The sequence below is a fragment of the Plasmodium vivax genome, chromosome 8, assembly GCF_000002415.2.
Source record: "Plasmodium vivax chromosome 8, whole genome shotgun sequence".
Lineage (NCBI taxonomy): Eukaryota > Apicomplexa > Aconoidasida > Haemosporida > Plasmodiidae > Plasmodium > Plasmodium vivax.
The window spans coordinates 656680-673507 of record NC_009913.1 but is presented as its reverse complement, the minus strand read 5'-3'; the positions used below and the strand labels follow the sequence as shown (position 1 = coordinate 673507).

At 44.4% G+C, this 16828-nt stretch overlaps 3 protein-coding genes across 3 annotated transcripts, besides 10 other annotated features; all 3 read right to left on the bottom strand.

The window, feature by feature from the left end:
- Nucleotides 1-236: 236 nt before the first annotated feature.
- On the bottom strand, nucleotides 237-4818 carry PVX_094940 (hypothetical protein, conserved; the record flags this gene model as incomplete). The annotated part of the gene is made up of 2 exons (XM_001614406.1): nucleotides 4344-4818; nucleotides 237-4255 (listed from the first exon to the last, which is right to left on the bottom strand). The coding sequence occupies exon 2, from the start codon at nucleotides 4239-4241 to the stop codon at nucleotides 237-239; it is 4005 nt and encodes a 1334-aa protein (XP_001614456.1). The 5' UTR covers nucleotides 4242-4255; nucleotides 4344-4818.
- Nucleotides 795-860: a microsatellite.
- Nucleotides 1014-1154: a microsatellite.
- Nucleotides 1161-1270: a microsatellite.
- Nucleotides 4751-4805: a microsatellite.
- Nucleotides 4819-5241: 423 nt separating the features above from the next.
- Nucleotides 5242-5271: a microsatellite.
- Nucleotides 5272-5821: 550 nt separating this feature from the next.
- Nucleotides 5822-5845: a microsatellite.
- A 201-nt stretch (nucleotides 5846-6046) lies between these two features.
- Nucleotides 6047-7644, bottom strand: PVX_094935 (cyclin dependent kinase 7 (cdk7), putative; the record flags this gene model as incomplete). Its single annotated transcript, XM_001614405.1, has 1 exon — nucleotides 6047-7644. The coding sequence occupies exon 1, from the start codon at nucleotides 7022-7024 to the stop codon at nucleotides 6047-6049; it is 978 nt and encodes a 325-aa protein (XP_001614455.1). The 5' UTR covers nucleotides 7025-7644.
- Nucleotides 6966-6990: a microsatellite.
- Nucleotides 7553-7597: a microsatellite.
- A 35-nt stretch (nucleotides 7645-7679) lies between the features above and the next one.
- Nucleotides 7680-13045, bottom strand: PVX_094930 (hypothetical protein, conserved; the record flags this gene model as incomplete). The annotated part of the gene is made up of 2 exons (XM_001614404.1): nucleotides 7680-8231; nucleotides 8389-13045. 2 exons carry the CDS (start codon nucleotides 13043-13045, stop codon nucleotides 7960-7962), a joined length of 4929 nt encoding a protein of 1642 aa, XP_001614454.1. The 3' UTR covers nucleotides 7680-7959.
- Nucleotides 7754-7784: a microsatellite.
- Nucleotides 13046-15935: 2890 nt separating the features above from the next.
- Nucleotides 15936-16034: a microsatellite.
- Between the last annotated feature and the right edge of the window lie 794 nt (nucleotides 16035-16828).

The following is a 16828-nucleotide window of genomic DNA, read 5'->3' as shown; positions in this document are numbered from 1 at the left end:
TTTATTTTACCAAACGGAAAAAAAAAAAAAAAAAAAGGCGGTACGTACGCAGCCACAGAGGGGGAGGGGGGGTGCTGTAATAGGCGTAGCCTATAAGCAAGACAAATGGGTGTGCAAAGTGGACACCAAATGGGTGCAAACCGACATACGCAGGGTCGGCGCACACGAAATATGCAGCCAAATGAAACGCAGGGGTGCGAACGCGCGGCGCTCCGCGCTGTAGGCACGTGGGCCCCCTAGACGTTTCCAAATAGCACAATGGTCTTAATTTTGTAACAGCAGTTGGCCTTGTTACAGGGGCAGACCTTCGACGTGTGCGATGTGTGCGATGTTTGCGGTGGCTGCGATGGCTGCGATGGCTGCGATGGCTGCGATGACTGCGCTGGCCGAGGCTCCACTCCTCCGGCAGTGCCAAAATCGCCGCCAGTTTTCCCCCCAAAGCAGCAGTGCGATTTGATATAAACAAACAAGAAATAAAAAAATCGGTTAAACAAAAAATAAATGTCTTGCACGGACAGGATGTTACAAATTTTCGTTTTGAGGACTTTATAATAATTATCATTTAACTCGTTTTTGTAGGTGAAGCTATACCCAGTGCCTGCAATTTTTTTAATGCCTATTAAATGGTATGTGTGGTACAAGCAGTCGTTCATTTTTACTAATTTTTTTTTATTTCCATGGAAAGGATAATTCATATTGTTAAACATGTTAAAAAGGAGAGTGAAATTTTTTCTGGAGAATAACTGCTCGACGTTTTTATATTCCTTCATCATTTTGTTGTTATAAATATAATCGAACAGGCTGAAGGGCTCCTCCTTTAGGCTGTTCTGGCAGTCGTTGCAATTCTCGACGCCTACGTCGTAGTGGCAGAGGGCTATTTTTATTTTCTTCCCGTTGTTGGAGTCACTTCTGCTGCTATTGCTTCGCTTCAGCTTGTTCTTACTTCCTTTGGTTCCTTGCTGATCGCTCAGGGCAGTGCCGGCGCTGCTTTCGGTGCTGCCGCTTGTGCCGCTTGTTCCGCTGCTTCCACTGCTCCCACTTGAGCTGCTCCCGGACATGCTGTCAATTCTGCACAAGGGGGGCTGCTCCCCCTCCGCCTGAGCGGCCGCGGCATTAGAAGTGCCATCGCTGGAGGTGTCCAGACAAAGGGAGTCATTCGCGCGATTTGCGGGATTAGCGCCATTCGATCCATTCGAGCCTTCCTCAATAGCACAGCTCGGAAACAAATCCTTAACACTCTGCAGCTTAACCTGCTGGTCACTTAAAAATCTCCTGGCATCTTCCCCAAGCAACTTGCAATTCTGAAACTTCTCTATGTAGTGGGGCTGCTCACAAATGATGTATTTTTCGAAGGTGTATTTCTTCCCCTTCATTTCTTTGATTTTGCTGGCAATTTTGTTTTTTAAAAAAATGGGCATGTCGTGGGGATCCCCCTTTTGCAATTCTTCACACACAAGTGAATCCTCTTTTGCGCTTTTCCTTGTGCTAACGGACCGATGCAAATTGTGCAGACTGAAAAAACTCAGCGAGTAACAATTGTAAATAATGCTCTTCAAAACATTGTAAAATAAAAACTGCACAACTATTTTGACGTTAAAAAATGGAACTATTTCCATGTTCATTTCGTGTATATTTTGTAGGTTTATTTTTTTTAAAATGTTTATATGGCTGGAGAAGAAGTCCAGTGGGGAACTTTCACCTGGCGTTTTTAATGTATCCCCTTTTGCAAAATCGTCCGTGTGCGTCTTCCCCAGTTTTGTTTCTTCTAAGTAATCTTCCACTGGCTTCTTCACTCCACTGTCCAGACCTTTTCTGTCTGCGCATGTGCTGCGTTTCTTGGGGCTGCTATTCGGTGTTGATTCGTCGTGCTCAGTGCTTCTACATGCAGCTTCGTCGCAGGTGTGGGGGCCGCCCTTCTCCTCATTATTGCTACCACTCAGGGAGGCACTCCGACCGGTTCCATCCTCATCGAGTACATCCCGCTGATGATCGAATGCGTCTCCCCCGTATGCAGTCGAGTCATGGAATGGAGACTTAACCTCGATCGCACTTTTCAGTTTTTTCCCCTTCTTGTGGCGACGCTCCAGGAGAGTCTTCTCTTCCCCGCGGGGAGCCCATGGAGGGAGCCCACCAGTTGGGCTACCACTTGGGTTGCCGCTTGCATTACCACTTGGAGGCGCTTCCCCCTTGCAGATACCCAGACAGTGCGCCAACATTCGAGGGATGCACAAATCAATATGGTTCAAGTCTATCTGGTAGGCCTCCTCAAAATTGTACTCCCCTCGAGATTTCCCCTCCTGCTCTGTTGGGTAATTTTTCGTCAAATCTTTTAACAGCTTCTTCACAGTTGAAAGGTCCTCATTTTGAGAAACAACCTGCACAACGTTTTTACAAACCCAATCCGATCGAAGGAACAGATCATAATCCACGGAAATGTCTGCTACGTTTAAAAACTTCTGGCGAATAATCCTAAAGAGCTTTGCTAAGAAGACCTGCAACTGCTCCATGGAGAGTAGGAAGCCCTCCTTTTTTATCAGCTGGTAATTCTGTACGATGTATAATAAGTACATTTGCAGGAGGATGTAGTTGCTAAAGAGGATGCGCATGAATAGGGGGACTGCCTGAACGGAGGGTAACTCCAATCCGAGAAACTCACTAAACGTGGTTAGGAAGAAGCTGAGCATTTTTTTCTTTTCCGTCGTTATGGTCTGTTGCACAACACCTAGGCAGGAACAAACAAACTGGTCCTTTATCTTTACATTGAAGACGTCAAAAGTGATGATAATAGATGCACACAGGAAATAATGCAAATTCCCTCCGCACTTCCTACTCTCCTTGTTATACAAATTGGTGTCCATATTTTCCGTTCGATTCCAGAGGATAAATATGGAGTATACCACGCAGGAGTATAGCGACAGCAGCGTCACATTTTTTTCCAAAAATTCGATCAGCACATTTTTGTCTATATCTTTTGTTACTTCTTTCGACGTTGTTGTGTTTTTTCTTTTCCTTTCATTGCCATCATCTTTTTCATTCTTCCTCTTCTGCGTTTTGCATTTTCTTTTTTTCTCCTCCGTTTCGCTGCTACTGCAGTTTTCACTCCGTGTGTTATCCATACCTTTCATCCATGCACGGGGATTTTCCCCCCCAAATGTATGCTGCGTGGGTGACGAACTGCACGTGGGGTACTCCCTACCTGGGGCAATGTCTGGCATGTCGTTTGCGCCCCCCTCAGGTGGTTCCATACCGTGGATAGTGCCCGGACGATGGGTCGTTTCGGCTGCGTTTGCCTTTTCTGCTTCGTTCGTCTTTTCTGCTGCGTTTTCCTTTTCCGCCTCGCTCGCCGCGAGCCCCACCTGGTGAGCGCCTTCCTCGCCATGGGAGTCCCTGCTTGTCCCCCTGGAGAAGAGATTGTCCGACTGGGAAAGCTCCGCCCCCCCTTCTTCCCCCTGCGAAGTAGCCTCACCGAACAGCGCCCCTTCCTCCTTCAAAGCAAAGTCGTCCCCGGAGCCATTATTTATAAAATCGAAAATGTCATCGAAAATGTTCGTCTTCCTACTCACATGGAGGAAGTCCTCCTCACGCCCCAAATTGTCGTCCAAAATTTTCAGCCTCTTAATTATCGTAGTAATGCATTTTTCCATATATGGCAGTATATCATTTTTTGTAAAATTTTTTATTTGCAATTTACCACAAATGATAAACAAAATTTTCGCCAAATTTTTGCAATAAACTCTCGTCTTGGTGATGTTTTTTTTTATTTGCCTTTTCAACTCATGAATGGTCATAATTTCATTGTTCAAATTGCAGTATATATAATTCAGGCAAAGAATTAACACGCAAATTCGATTTTCTCCTCGATCTTTTATCCCTTTTATGTTTTTTATTTTTTCAAAATTGTTAATATAATAATTGTAGTATTTTAAATCGTTCCGATAGCATATTTTTTTTATCAACTTTTCGTGTTTTTTTTTGTCAAAGGGGAGCTTATTTTTATCATTTCCATTATCGTACAGTCCGTCTTCTCCATAGCCGTCATCATCTGAGTCTACTTCCTTTGCGTGGTCGAAGTTTGTCTCTTCCTCCCCTGCGTCTTCCATAACATTGTCAGCGCCTCCCCACTTGTCCTTCCCCCCCCGAGGGGCCATTACAAACCCGTTGAGCAAGCCATAGTTGTCTTCGCTTAAGCCTTTACTTTCGCTTGGGTACAGGTTCAGGAGCTCTTCCATTCTCCCGCCCATGAATACTGCTTCGGCTCAGCTTCGCCTCAGTTTCGCCTCAGCTTCGTCTCAGTTTCGCCTCAGTTTCGTCTCAGTTTTGCCTCAGTTTCGTCTCAGTTTTGCCTCAGTTTCGTCTCAGTTTTGCCTCAGTTTCGTCTCAGTTTCGCCTCAGTTTCGTCTCAGTTTCGCCTCAGCTTTGCCCTTTCGCGTGACTTTTGGCCGGACGGTCCTCTGCAAGTGGTGAGTCTTGCCCACTCGTTTTTTCTCACTGCCACGCGAGTTACCACGCGAGCTGAGAAAGCGTCCCCCGCTTGGCGCCCACAGGTACTCAAATGCAGCTATGACTACCCCTGGCCCATGCAAACAGGACGAAAAAAGCCAAATGAACAAAAACAAAAAGGGAATTGACCTTAAAGAAAACTTCCGCACGCTTCCTCAAATCATTAAACAAAATGAATTAGCGTTCCCGAGCAGGATCAGCTATACTGTGGGTCTTGCGTAGAAAATGAACCCCCAAAAAAAAAATACAGAAATGATAGGAGGGGGGAAAAATGCATAAATAGGAAGAAAAAAAAAATGCAAACAGTTTTATTATCATAAAAATGAACAAATGAGCAAATGCGCTAAAATAAAACGCGTAAAATGGAGAAAATATATGCTTATGTTTATCATAAAAAAGCATGCCTTTATTAGTCCAAAAAAAAAAAAAAATACATGCATTTGGAAGAAAAAAAAAAAAAAAAAAATTCAAGCCAGGAGAATTTTTCTTTCTTAGGGAATTACCACCAGGATGCTACGTTCCAAATTGCGCCAAAAAAAAAAAAAAATAGCGATAAATAGAAAATAATACATACCTATATACACGATTGGGTAAATATATTCTTCCCTTTATGCATGTATTTATTTATATACATAATTTATTTAGCTGCCCACGTTTGCCACTGCCATCTCTGAGGGATTATGGAAAAGCACCTCGGGGGAAAAAATCCAAGTGCCTTTTTTTTTTGGACGGGACAGGCAATTTAAAAAAAATGCGGTCTCGCTTACGGACAGACTGAGCGGGGTAGGCGCGGAGAAAAGAAGCAAAAAGGAAAAGAAGCCACGAGAAAAAGAAGCAAAGAGAAAAAGAAGCAACCAGAAAAAGAAGTCCTGTCCCGTCGCTCCTTCAAAGCGATTTTTGCAAAAGCGGCCGTACCTTTTAGTAACGTAAAAATATTCATTTTCATATTCAAGCAAATCGCTTTACGCGCGAGTGCTAATAGTAAGCAATATGTAGTTATTTATATGACTGCCCCCTTCGCGGCTTAAGGCACAGCAAAATGGATCAGCCTTTGCATGGGTAAAAAGAAATTTTTTTAAATAAAAAGGGCCCTAAATGATTCTTCGTAACAATTTTGCATAAAAAAGGGGGTGGACAGGTGGGCCCTTTCAATGTCTGTTTGCCGTTTTGCCGTTTTGCCGTTTTGCCGTTTTGCCGCTTTATCGTTATAGCGTTATAGCGCTATACCGTTTTACCGCTTTACCGCTATACAGCTATACCGCTTAACTTTTTTTTTTCCCTGGGTTGCGCCAAGCAACATAAACAGGTTAGCACTAAAAAAAAGTTGGGACAAAGTTGGGACCAAATGGACGGATGCGCGATTAGGAAAACGAGGCTCCTCCACTGCGGGAAAGGCGTGATGGGATGAGGCCACGCGGCGACACGCGCCAGCGGGTATGGAAAGGAGCATAAAAAGAAATATAAACGCATAAGCAGATGTATACATACATATATGTATTTACCATTCCCACTTCTGCTTGCGCGCGTCCTGCTCCCCGCCAAGCAGTCACAGCTCGTTGAACGGGAGCTGCGACGCGTCGCAGGGCAGGGGGTCGCTGAAAAAGTACTTGTGCTTCAGAGCGTCCTCCGCGGTGATGCGCTCATGCGAATTCAGGCGCAGAAAAGACATTAACAAATCGATGCAGTCGTCATCGTCAATTTTAAATAGGCTTTTAAAGTCCTTCTTATTGGCCTTTGTAAATTCTGTATACAGGGGAAGGTAAAGAGCCTCAGGCCAGTTGTCTTCACTTGGTGTTCCCAACAAAAAAAAGATTTTCCCTAACTGGTCGATTTCGTTTTCTCCAGGAAATAAAGCCTTCTGTAAAAGAAGTTCTGCAAATATGCATCCAAAGCTCCACATGTCAACGGAGGAGTTGTATTTATTACTTCCCATTAGCAATTCGGGTGCCCTGTACCATAGGGTGACAACTTTGCTAGTCATATTTAACGTCCTCTTAGTATGCTTATCTTTTGCATACGAATCTACGTACATATCAAATGCATATTTGGAGGATAACCCAAAATCAGCGATTTTCACTTCCCCTTTTTTGTTAATGAATATATTCGCAGGGGATAAATCTCGATGCATAAAATAATACTTATGTAATACGTTGAGGCCATTCAGAATCTGCAAAAGGATGCATTTTTTTTGGCTATCTGTTAGTAATATTTTTCTATTAATAATTTTTGCCAAGTCATAGTCCATAATTTCCATCACCAAATTGATGTAGTCCTTTTCGCAGTACAAATCTAACGCGGTCATAATATTTTGGTGTTTTATTTCTTTCATTATTTTTATTTCTCTAAGTAACACGAAGTTAATTCCACACTCATCTATGTAATTACTTATTTTGTTAATTTTCATTTTTTTTATGGCTACTTCCTTTTTCAGTATGGTGTCGTACGCCTTGTACACTTTTCCGTAGGACCCCTCCCCCAGGAAGTTCGGTTTGAAAATGTATCTCTCCGCCGATTTCGTTTCCATTATTTGCGGCGAGGGTCCAGACGCCAGGATTGGGAAGTTACTATGGAGGGCTCATTAGGGTGTTCCTCTCCCAGGGGCGAGCACAAATGGTAGCCCCCAAAAAAGATGCTTCAGTGGAAGCACCTACACAGAAGAAACGGGGGGGCGATTTTGTGAAAGTTGCCTCTGACTCGACTTCCCTTATTTTGCCATGCTCCACTCACGGTTTCATCACTCCTTGCGCGCTGCTCTGTTTTGCTGCATTTGCTGCGTACCTTTTTAGGGAATTTTTTATATATATATATCCTTTTGGCCAACGGTCACTTGCCACGCGAAAAAGTTCAGCAAAGGTGTAGGTCGCTTCGGCGCTTGCCTTAACGGGAGAGTTAATCAACTGGGGGCTCGTTCTTCCCCTTCCCGCAGTGGCCAAAATGGTCATTCAGGCCCTCGCGAGGTGCCGGCACCTGCGCATGCGGCTTTGTACCTCCGCGGCGGATTAACATCGCCAGTCGGGCCAAAAGAAAGAGAATACCGCAAATATGAACATGCCGTAATTGTTAACGCACTGTTCGTAAGAAAATGACCGTTTCGAAAGAGGAAATTCCTGCATGGGGGAAGCGTGCCCATATGTTTCGCCTCCATTTAATGAGAAAAAAAAGGTTACCCCTTATTCTGCAAATTTTAGTTTTAAAAAAAACGGCATAAAAACCTTGCCAGGGGTGCTCTTTCTACACGTTTGTTAATTGGCTAAAGGGTGCACATGTACACATATGCAGGTGCATATACATGCGCATGGGCATGCGCGCCTTTCCTCAGCACAGCGCTGGGGGGGGACAACTTAAAACCAGAAAAGAGCTCTACAAGCACTCGGAACAACACATGCGATGCATTTGCACATGCACGGTGAAACAAAGTGGGAAAAAAAAAAAAAAAAAGGACAGCCGCGCGAGCCGAATTTACTGAAAAATGGATAACCTGTTATCTTCAATAATTTTTCCGTTTAGGGACCCCTTCTCATTTTTTTGCTTCGTCGCTTCCTTGAAGTACCTTCTCTTCTTTTTGTTGTTTTTAACTTTAATCATGTACCGTTTGTACGGCTGGCACACGTAGCGGCAGTCGTACTTGATCCCGATGTTTCCCTTTTTTTCTCGCAGCAGGTTTCTGCACAGTATGAGGTGCTTCACCATAATTTCCAGGGGGGAGTACACGGGGACCTTCAGGCAGAGGCCTTCGGGGGGGGAAAAAGGGGCATTAAAAGGGGCACTCAAAAAGGGTACTCAAAATGGGTGCTCAAAATGGCGCTAAAATTTTTCACCCACTGTGGCGTGAAAATTCCACGCACAGCACGGCGAAACGCACAACGCCCGGGAATGCACGAATGGTACCCAGTATGCCCTCGTTGACCGAACTGAAGGTGAGCAGATTTCTGTTCTTCGAGAAGAACATGCGAACGAGTCTCTCCTTGTAGGGCTTATGATAAGCAATCAGCGAAGTCGTGTCCAGGATACATTGGCGCACGTTCACCTGGCGCGACTTGTTAAAAAGGGACAACTTTTCTCGAATCCATAGGAGGGCTAAATACAAATGATCCTTTTTAAATTTTACCTCCTCCCTATTTGGCGATTTATTTTTATATATGTATTGATATATCTGTTCGAAATTTATTTCATTAAATTCGTAATGCTTTTCATTAAAGTTCGAGTCGTTACTGTCACAATCGGAGGTGCTATCACCATCACTTGAGCTGGAGGAAAATGTGTGCGCTTTCTTTGGGTACCTATTTTTTACACATCTCCCCTTTCTGAAGGATTGGTTTCTATTTTTATTATGGTACGGATTATCCTCCTCAAAAAATTCATATTCTTTTGACAGCTTGTTGTAATGCTGTTCGTACTCTTCTTGCAAGTTATTCGTTTCGAAAAATTCCTCATCGTAATTTGATCTCATGCTTCGGTATATCATCCTTTCGATTTTTTTTTCTTTCCCAAGGTGATTATTGTTTAGTTGGGAATTTCTCTTCTTATTTTCATTCACCCCTGTAGTGTCCGTTCCTTTTCGTTCCTCCGTTTTGGGGTCATTCGCGCGGTCTGCATTTTTGTCATCCCCTGCTCCCGGCGTAAGTTCATCTTCCTTATGAGCTGCTTCCTTCTTGGCGTTGGACGGGTCGAACGGTTGCCCCTTTCCATTGTTTGAAGGCCCTTTCGCGGGGAGCTTCTCCGATTGCCTCTTCACCTTACCGCCGCCGTTTACGCTGCCCTCCCCCTTGTCATCCGTTCCATCCCCACTGCTGTCGCTACTTTTGTAGCTACTTTTTGCGCGGCGCTCCGCTAACTTCTTGCGACGCCGTCTGTCAGACCTCCCTAGTGCCTCCTTCCTGTTGCCCCCCCTTCTGTTGAGCTTCTCCAATTTGAGCACTATATCATCGTGCCTGCTATACTCCTCATTGGAGCTCTCACAAAGTAGGCTGTCGGACGACCCACAATCCGTTTTGATGTCATCGTAAAAGTGATCATCACTCAGAGTGTCATACGTTTTGTAACTCGTTTCGCTGAGCAGATCGTCCTCTAAATCATAGGCTCCCAACTTTTTACACTTTTTTTTTCTTGAAGAAATTCTTTTGATAAATTTTTTATTCGGCTTCAATATCTCTATCAGCTGCTGCGTGTACAACATGGCAACGTGAAAGCTACCCCTCTCGTTGGTCAGCAAATCTGCGTACTCCTCTTCCAGGATGTTCAGCACCTGTATAATATTTCCACTGAGGATGCTATTCCGTATGATGTGCCTTGTCTGCAGCGAGTTAACCATTTTTTTGAGCTTCTCCTCAGACAGGTACAAATTTACAAAATGCTTCGTAATGTATTCCTTATCTACTGAGTACCCCTTTCCTTCTTTTTTATTTAATTTTTTTAAACTTTCATTTTTAATCATCCCAGATTTCTCCCTTAGCAAAAGATGAATTTTTTTGTTAATGTCGCTTTCATTTTTCCTCGCTTCCTTTTTCGTATTAAAAAAGTTGGTGGCCAGAAGGTTCAAATCTTCTTTCAGGTTAAGGCTCCTCTTACCTCTTAACCGATTTAGTAGCAACGTGTTGGAGTCTTTTCTTACGTTTAATAAACTGCCCAGACTGCTTTTGCGAGATATCCACAGTGTATTTTGCAGGTTTGCTCCTGGGTAGTTGTATGGGCTAAATTCGTAGCTCTTCAGGATGTTGGCTGTGAGATCGCTGATGGTTTGCTTTTCTGCTTCTTCTGTGGGGTTCTCCTTTGGGTGCGCCTGGCTCAAAGGGGGCAATTCCCCTGCTGAGGTGGCAGCCTCACCTGCTGGGGGGGTGGCACCCCCTGTGCTCGCTTCCACCTTCTGCTGATCGGTGCCACTCGCGCTAGTTGGCTTTTCCTCCCTGTTTCTACTTCCCGTGGGATCTCCCACTGGATGGCTATCCCCTTTCGTGTCATCAGTTGCAGATTTGGGGTCCCCCGTCTGTTTATCCTCACCTTCATTTTTATCACTTTTGAGTACACCGCTTGGGGTGAGAGTCGGGTTGCCCGTTTCGCCTCCTTGCTTTGCCTCTTCCGCTTTGTCCCTACTTTCGCCCTTTTCCTCCTTGTTCAGTTTTTCGTACACATCTAGGTAGTTAATTAGAAATTTGTTAAAAGCGTGTTTGTCGTTTTCGTCGTTTTGATCCTCCTTGGGATCTTTTCCTTCCGTTTTGTGTGGACTCGCATTTTTCGGTGCCTCACTGCTGCTGGCACACGTTTTCGATAGAGACTCGTCTTCCTTCTTCATGTGATCGTTTGCGGCCTCTACCGCTTCGCCTTTCCGTTTCGTGTCTTCCCCCTCATCGTGCTTGTTGTCGCTGCTTTGAGTTTGCGAAGGGTGCGCTGGGGGGTCGCCCGTGGGTTTGTCCTTCGCTTCGTCAGTTTTTGCTTCGTTCGTTTTTACATCGTCTGTTTTGACTTCCTCCGCTTTTGCTTCATCCTTTTTTGTTTCATCTTTCTTTACTTCATCCTTTTTCGCTTCTTCCTTTTTCGCTTCATCCTTTTTTACTTCTTCCTTCTTTGCTTCCTCCCTTTTCGCTTGGTCCTCCCCCCCGGACGCGTGCATCTGACCCGCAAAGAACCTATCCAGGGAGTGCTTACTGTTGGAGGACCCTCCCACGCTGCTGCCATTATCCCCCGTGTTCTTATGCTTGTCGAGAAAATCTACGAACGATTTGTAGGTGTTAAAATAGCCGCACTTAATCAAATGGGACTTAATAACATCAGTAAAGATGTCTTTTTGAATGTAAATGGATTTTATAATTTTCCTTTCCTTTTCACATTCTTCATAAATCATATTGTAAATGTCAAAATAGAAATTGTTCAGATGAAATTTTATTCGGTCGCCTAGAGTGGTCAACCCAACAGTGGCGTAATAATCATATTTAGGGTTCACATTACAGGCTTTTCCTAGAAACTTCCCATTTTTTGTAAAAAAGGCGCTATTGTCAAAATAGTTAATTCCACACCCTATTATATCATATTTGGTGTACCCATTGCTGTAATTTTCTAGCTTACTATCGATCATTTTTTTCCCATCATCATTTTTATATCCAAAGGAGTTATATTCTGATCCTGGGTTTTTGTTAATCGTGTAATTTTTGCTCGTCATGCCGATGACAATTTTGGAAAAGTTGGTGCAGCTTAACACTTCCACTTCGAAATAGTAAATGCTGCAATCTCTGGAGGCACATTTATTCACCTGAACGCATGCAATGTCTGTGTGCTTTCCCCATGCGCTATACGTGGCAGTCAGTTTGTCTTTACTCACTGAAATGAAATTGGACACGTTTGTGGTGTTTATACACACGCTGTCTTTGAATAGATTGTTCAGGTACACATATCTGTGCTTAAACTTTTTGTTTTTTTTCTTCAGATAGAGTTTTTTTTTTTTGTCATAATGGGTATTGCTAAGGTTGCATGGATAATCCTGTCTGTCGTCTTCTAGGTGGATTTCTCCCTCCTTGCACGGGTGCTTCTTTCCCCGCTTGGTTTTTTTTTTCCTCTTTTTGCAGCCGCGTTTGTGGTCATCGTCGTCATCGTCCGTCTCGTCATCCGGTTCATCGTCGTCACCTTCTTCCTCATCGGTTTCGTCCTCCGGCTCATCCTCCTCCTCATCATCGTCGTCATCATCGTCCTCCTCATCATCTTCATCCTCATCATCGTTTTCCTCCTCATCCGCGTCGTCGTCCGGCTCCCCCTCCACTTCGTCATCCTCCTCATCCTCATCATCCTCCTCATCATAGTTTTCCTCGTCCACGTCGAACTCGTCTTCTTCGTAATCGTCCTCTTCGTCGTCCTCCTCCGCCCCGTCATCATCCTCATCTTCTTCTTCATCATCGTCGTCGTCCTCCTCTTCGTCGTTTTCATCTCCGACGTCGAATTCGCCTCCGTCTTCCTCGTCTTCCTCTTCCTCATCTTCCTCCTCTTCCTCCTCCTCTTCTTCCTCCTCTTCCTCCTCCTCGTCATCCTCCTCTTCCTCCTCTTCGTCGTCCTCACCCGAGCTGGACTCAGAATCGGACTCCATGTGTGAATCCGACCCATTTCCATCATCTCTGTTTTTTCTTCCCTTTCCTTGGTTACCTTTTGGCTCATTTGCCTTCTTATCGCCTCCTTTTCTCCTTCCCCTGTTGCCTTCGCTGCCCTTCTTTCTAAAGCACCTTTTATTCGAGTTGTCCGACAGAAACAGCGTCGATTTGCAGGGGGGGTACGAGCAGCTACACGAGTGGCTCTTCCCCGGGGTGTCAACCAGTTGTTCATAATTGGGGGAGTTCCCCAGGGTGGAATATTCAGCACAGCGTTCGAATGCACCTCTTTTGTTTCTCTCTTCCGGTAGGTTTGTTTCCCTGCTCATGCAGCTAGGCATCTCTTTCTTCTTCTTCTCCCTCCCCTTGTTCCTACCTCCGCACTGACGTGTGAGCAGATCCTCCTTGTTGAAATTTCTACGGTCTGCATGGGGGGTTGCCCCTTTGGGAAAATGCGAGCAGGTCGGGCTTTCCCCCATTCTGGAGGCACCCCCTTTGGCAGGTTCTGTGCGCACAGAATAATACGTGCACAGAGTAGTCCTTCCATTTTTGTAACGCCCCTTCGGCAACAACTTCGCGACTAACGGATGATCTTTGCCTCCCCCCTTGGTGGTGTAATCCCTCCCGAGTGACTCATCACAAGCAGGGAGAACCCCCATCCTTTTTGATGAGACCTCTCCCCTTTCAAAATGAACCGTTAAATGAACCGTTAAATGAACCGTTTCGTCCATTTGATCCCCCAGTCCTACTTCTTCACCAAGGAGAGACAAGCGTTCCCCTTTTTTATTTTTCCTTCTGATCAGCGGGCACATCTTGCCCTCCACAAACTTTACCAAAACGGTTAAGCAAAACTGAACGTTGCAAAGGACAAAGTGGAAGAAGCAAAGGTAATAAGCTGCCAGGCGGATCATTCGTTCCACTACCTGCGTGAAGAAGGTGTACAGCACCAGTTCGACTTTGCATGACTGTTCATGCGATTTTGACGCCCACATGAATTTGCCAAAGTAGGGAGGTGTCGCTTCTGTTTTATCTCCACCAGGTGCCTTTCCCCACTGGGTAGACTCCAAGGAGGGACATCCATTCCTACATTTGCATGCACAGGGGGTACCACTAAAAGTGCCTTCTTTGTCGAAAAAAAATATTTCACCCCTGCTGGAGATACCAACGCGGGGAAGCTTCCCATCAGCAGGTGCAGTTACTACTCTTTGTGCATAATTTACCGCTTCTACCCTTCCATGCGTAATGAATGCAGTTACGTCTCCCCCGACTTCTAGGCAGAGAAGCTGCCGTGAGATGACCTCTCCTTTGTAAACTTTGCACTTGTAATTTTTTTTACATTCCAAATGGGCCAAATGAGGGGCACATAAACTGGGTAATGTTACACTGCAGGGGGGAAACTTCTTGCCGATCAATTTGTCGTTCTTTTTTCTTCTTCCAAAAGGAGGAGGGCACAGATAACAATTCGGATGCTCAATCCATTGGGGGTTGTTCAACAGGGATATATTTGCAAAGCACTTCGGTTGAATCTTCATGTGTGTGTACGGGAGGATATAAAAAAAAAGCTTCTCCCCCTGGTACTGTAACGGAGAGAGAAGCGCTGCCTCTCCCATCCCCAAGGTGCAATTCATGGGGGAGTGCTCTGGAATGACACCGCCTAACAGTTCGTAAAAATCTGAAAAACTGTAACTTTTGGAAGGCATTATACACATGTTAAATTTTTTCCACTCTGGGTTGAAATGAGAATTCATTTCTGTAACGTTGTAAACACCCACTTGGCTATAAGTCCCTTCATGTTTACACACGCTACTAACATCGCATTGGATCGGGCTGAGTACCTCTCCCCGTGATGACATCGGATTCACCCCAAAAACGTTACTTATTTTTTTTTCACCTTTTTTCTCCCCCAACTGATGGCAGTGATGTGCCGGTTGGGTAAAAACATGCCCTAGCATGTACGAGGTGTAGGAGAACTGCGTAAAAGGAGCTACGTGTGCGTTTTTTTCCTTTTTTCGATTCTCCACAGGGTTATAAAAAAGGAGATGCGTCGAATTGGTCGATTTAAAAGACGATTTTAAGTCGTGGCATTTATACGCTACTCCTTTTTTGTGCCTTTTCGTCCCCCAAATGGAGTCCAAATTGTAATTTTTTAAAACGCTGCAATGGCAAACATAGAGGCAGACTTCTCGTTCGTTCATTTTTTCACAACTCTCTTCGCGTTTTGCCCTAAAACGGGGGGGCACTCTTCGTCTATGGGCAGTCATGTTGCTCATCACTTGGTTACATGTCCGCAACTTCTTTCTGGTTAGAAAAAAGGTCTCAATTTTTTTTAATTTTTTCTTACAACATTTTGACATGGGCACAAAAAATCGTATGAGGCATATTTTTCGATTCGGTGAAATTATCCTTTTCGAATATCCGCAGAAACATCTCCTTTTCCATTTTAAGGCACGTTCGAGTAGTCCTCTAAAGTATCCACTCGGCACGTTCCACATGCGCGAGTGAAATTTGTATCGTCCTTTCTCTACTCTACTGTTGAGTGGTGCTCTACTGGTGCTTCTAAGGTGAAGCGCATTTTCATTCTTCCTCTTCAGCTTCAAACGAGTAGGATGGTCTCCTCCTTTCTTCGATATTTTTACACCAGCGTGACTTTCACAGTTGCCACTAAAACGTTTACGTCTTCCATTTTGTTTTTCACTCTCCACGCAGAAAAATAAAGCTTCTCGGTTGCTTCCCTTCACATCATAGGTAATCCTATGGCACGTTTGGTATCCTCCCCTCAGCAGCTTCTCTTCATATGTGTTGTCCAATCCTAACATGGTCTCTTCTCCGTGTGCATTCGCATCAAAAAGGTTATACGATATAATTTTCGCATGGGAACGAGGGCTGGGGGGAATAACTTGATCATAATTTACGCAGCGATAGCAGTTGGAGGGGGGATAAAGGGGGCACGTCTGTCCTATCCTTTCAATTGTCTTTCCCCTTGCGGAGAAGTAATCATCTAATGCGCTCTCCCGATTTGTGCGCAGTGCGCCAAGGCACTCTATCATTTTGGGTCTTTTGTCAAAAAAAAGGGGGAAGCACAGAAACAAGGCGTAAAAACTGTTTGCTCAGAGGGGGTATTCCTTTCATAAAAGGGGGCAAAAAAGAAGAACTCGAAAGGGGGGCAAAATGCGATTTACCGCTATGTTAACAAAATGGGGCGCGTTGCAGGTTGTCGTCCGCGCGCCCAACAAGCAGTGCACACCAAGAGAAGCAATCGCAGGAATTACACGCAGTGTGAGCGAAGAGGACGAATAAGGTGAAGAACAAAGGGGAGAAAAACTTTCAGACTTTCGCTACACATATAAATGTATATGCGGGCACATAAACACACACACATACACGCGATCATGAGTATTAATATTCTCACTTGGTCTACACTATATCTGTGCATTCATCATGGCTTCGCGCACTTTTTTTTTTTTTTTTTTTTTTCTTTCCGTTTGTGTTTTCTTTTATTTTTTTTTTGCTTGGATTTAATTTTTTCCCCTAATGGCATTCACCATAATGGGGATTAATTTCACATAAATCGTATGTGAGTGATAATATGCATATCTACGTGTAAAACGAGTGAAATGTTATTTGTCTTACTGTGATTTTATTATATTCCCATTTTCTTTTTTCTTTTTTTTTTGAGATCTCTCTACAAATAGTTGGCCTACGCATATACATCCGCGCACTTATTACTTATTATCCGTCCACGAAAGGCGATAAGGGCGAACTGCACATGTACAGCCAAATGCTGCGACAGTGTGTCCCTTTTCTCCGGCATATGCTGGAGCGCAAAATGAAAGGAACACATAAATGGGATGCCCCTTAATCCGTTTTTATATTATCACACACGGAAGCGCGCTGCAACAAAATGTGGCTCATATCACAAGGGAGCAATAAACGGGGGTGACGCAAAAAAAAAAAAAAAAAAAAAAAAGGAAAACTCACAAGAGCCAAAAAAGGTTTACATAGGCTTCGGCATCCACGTGATGTAAAAATATATACGTGTAATGTGTGCACATATATTTGCACGTGGAGAAGTTGGGGGAGTACTTACCATTTTAATTAACACGTACGTAAAAATATGCACATATGTGTAGGCATATATACATGTACATGCCCATTGGTGCGAGGGGGTAAAAATGTAACGTACACAATGAAGGCATGCTGCTGGAGGGCAGGCTGCTTAAGGGAATGCTTCTGGCGTGCGTAGTTGCAGCGCTTGGAGGAAA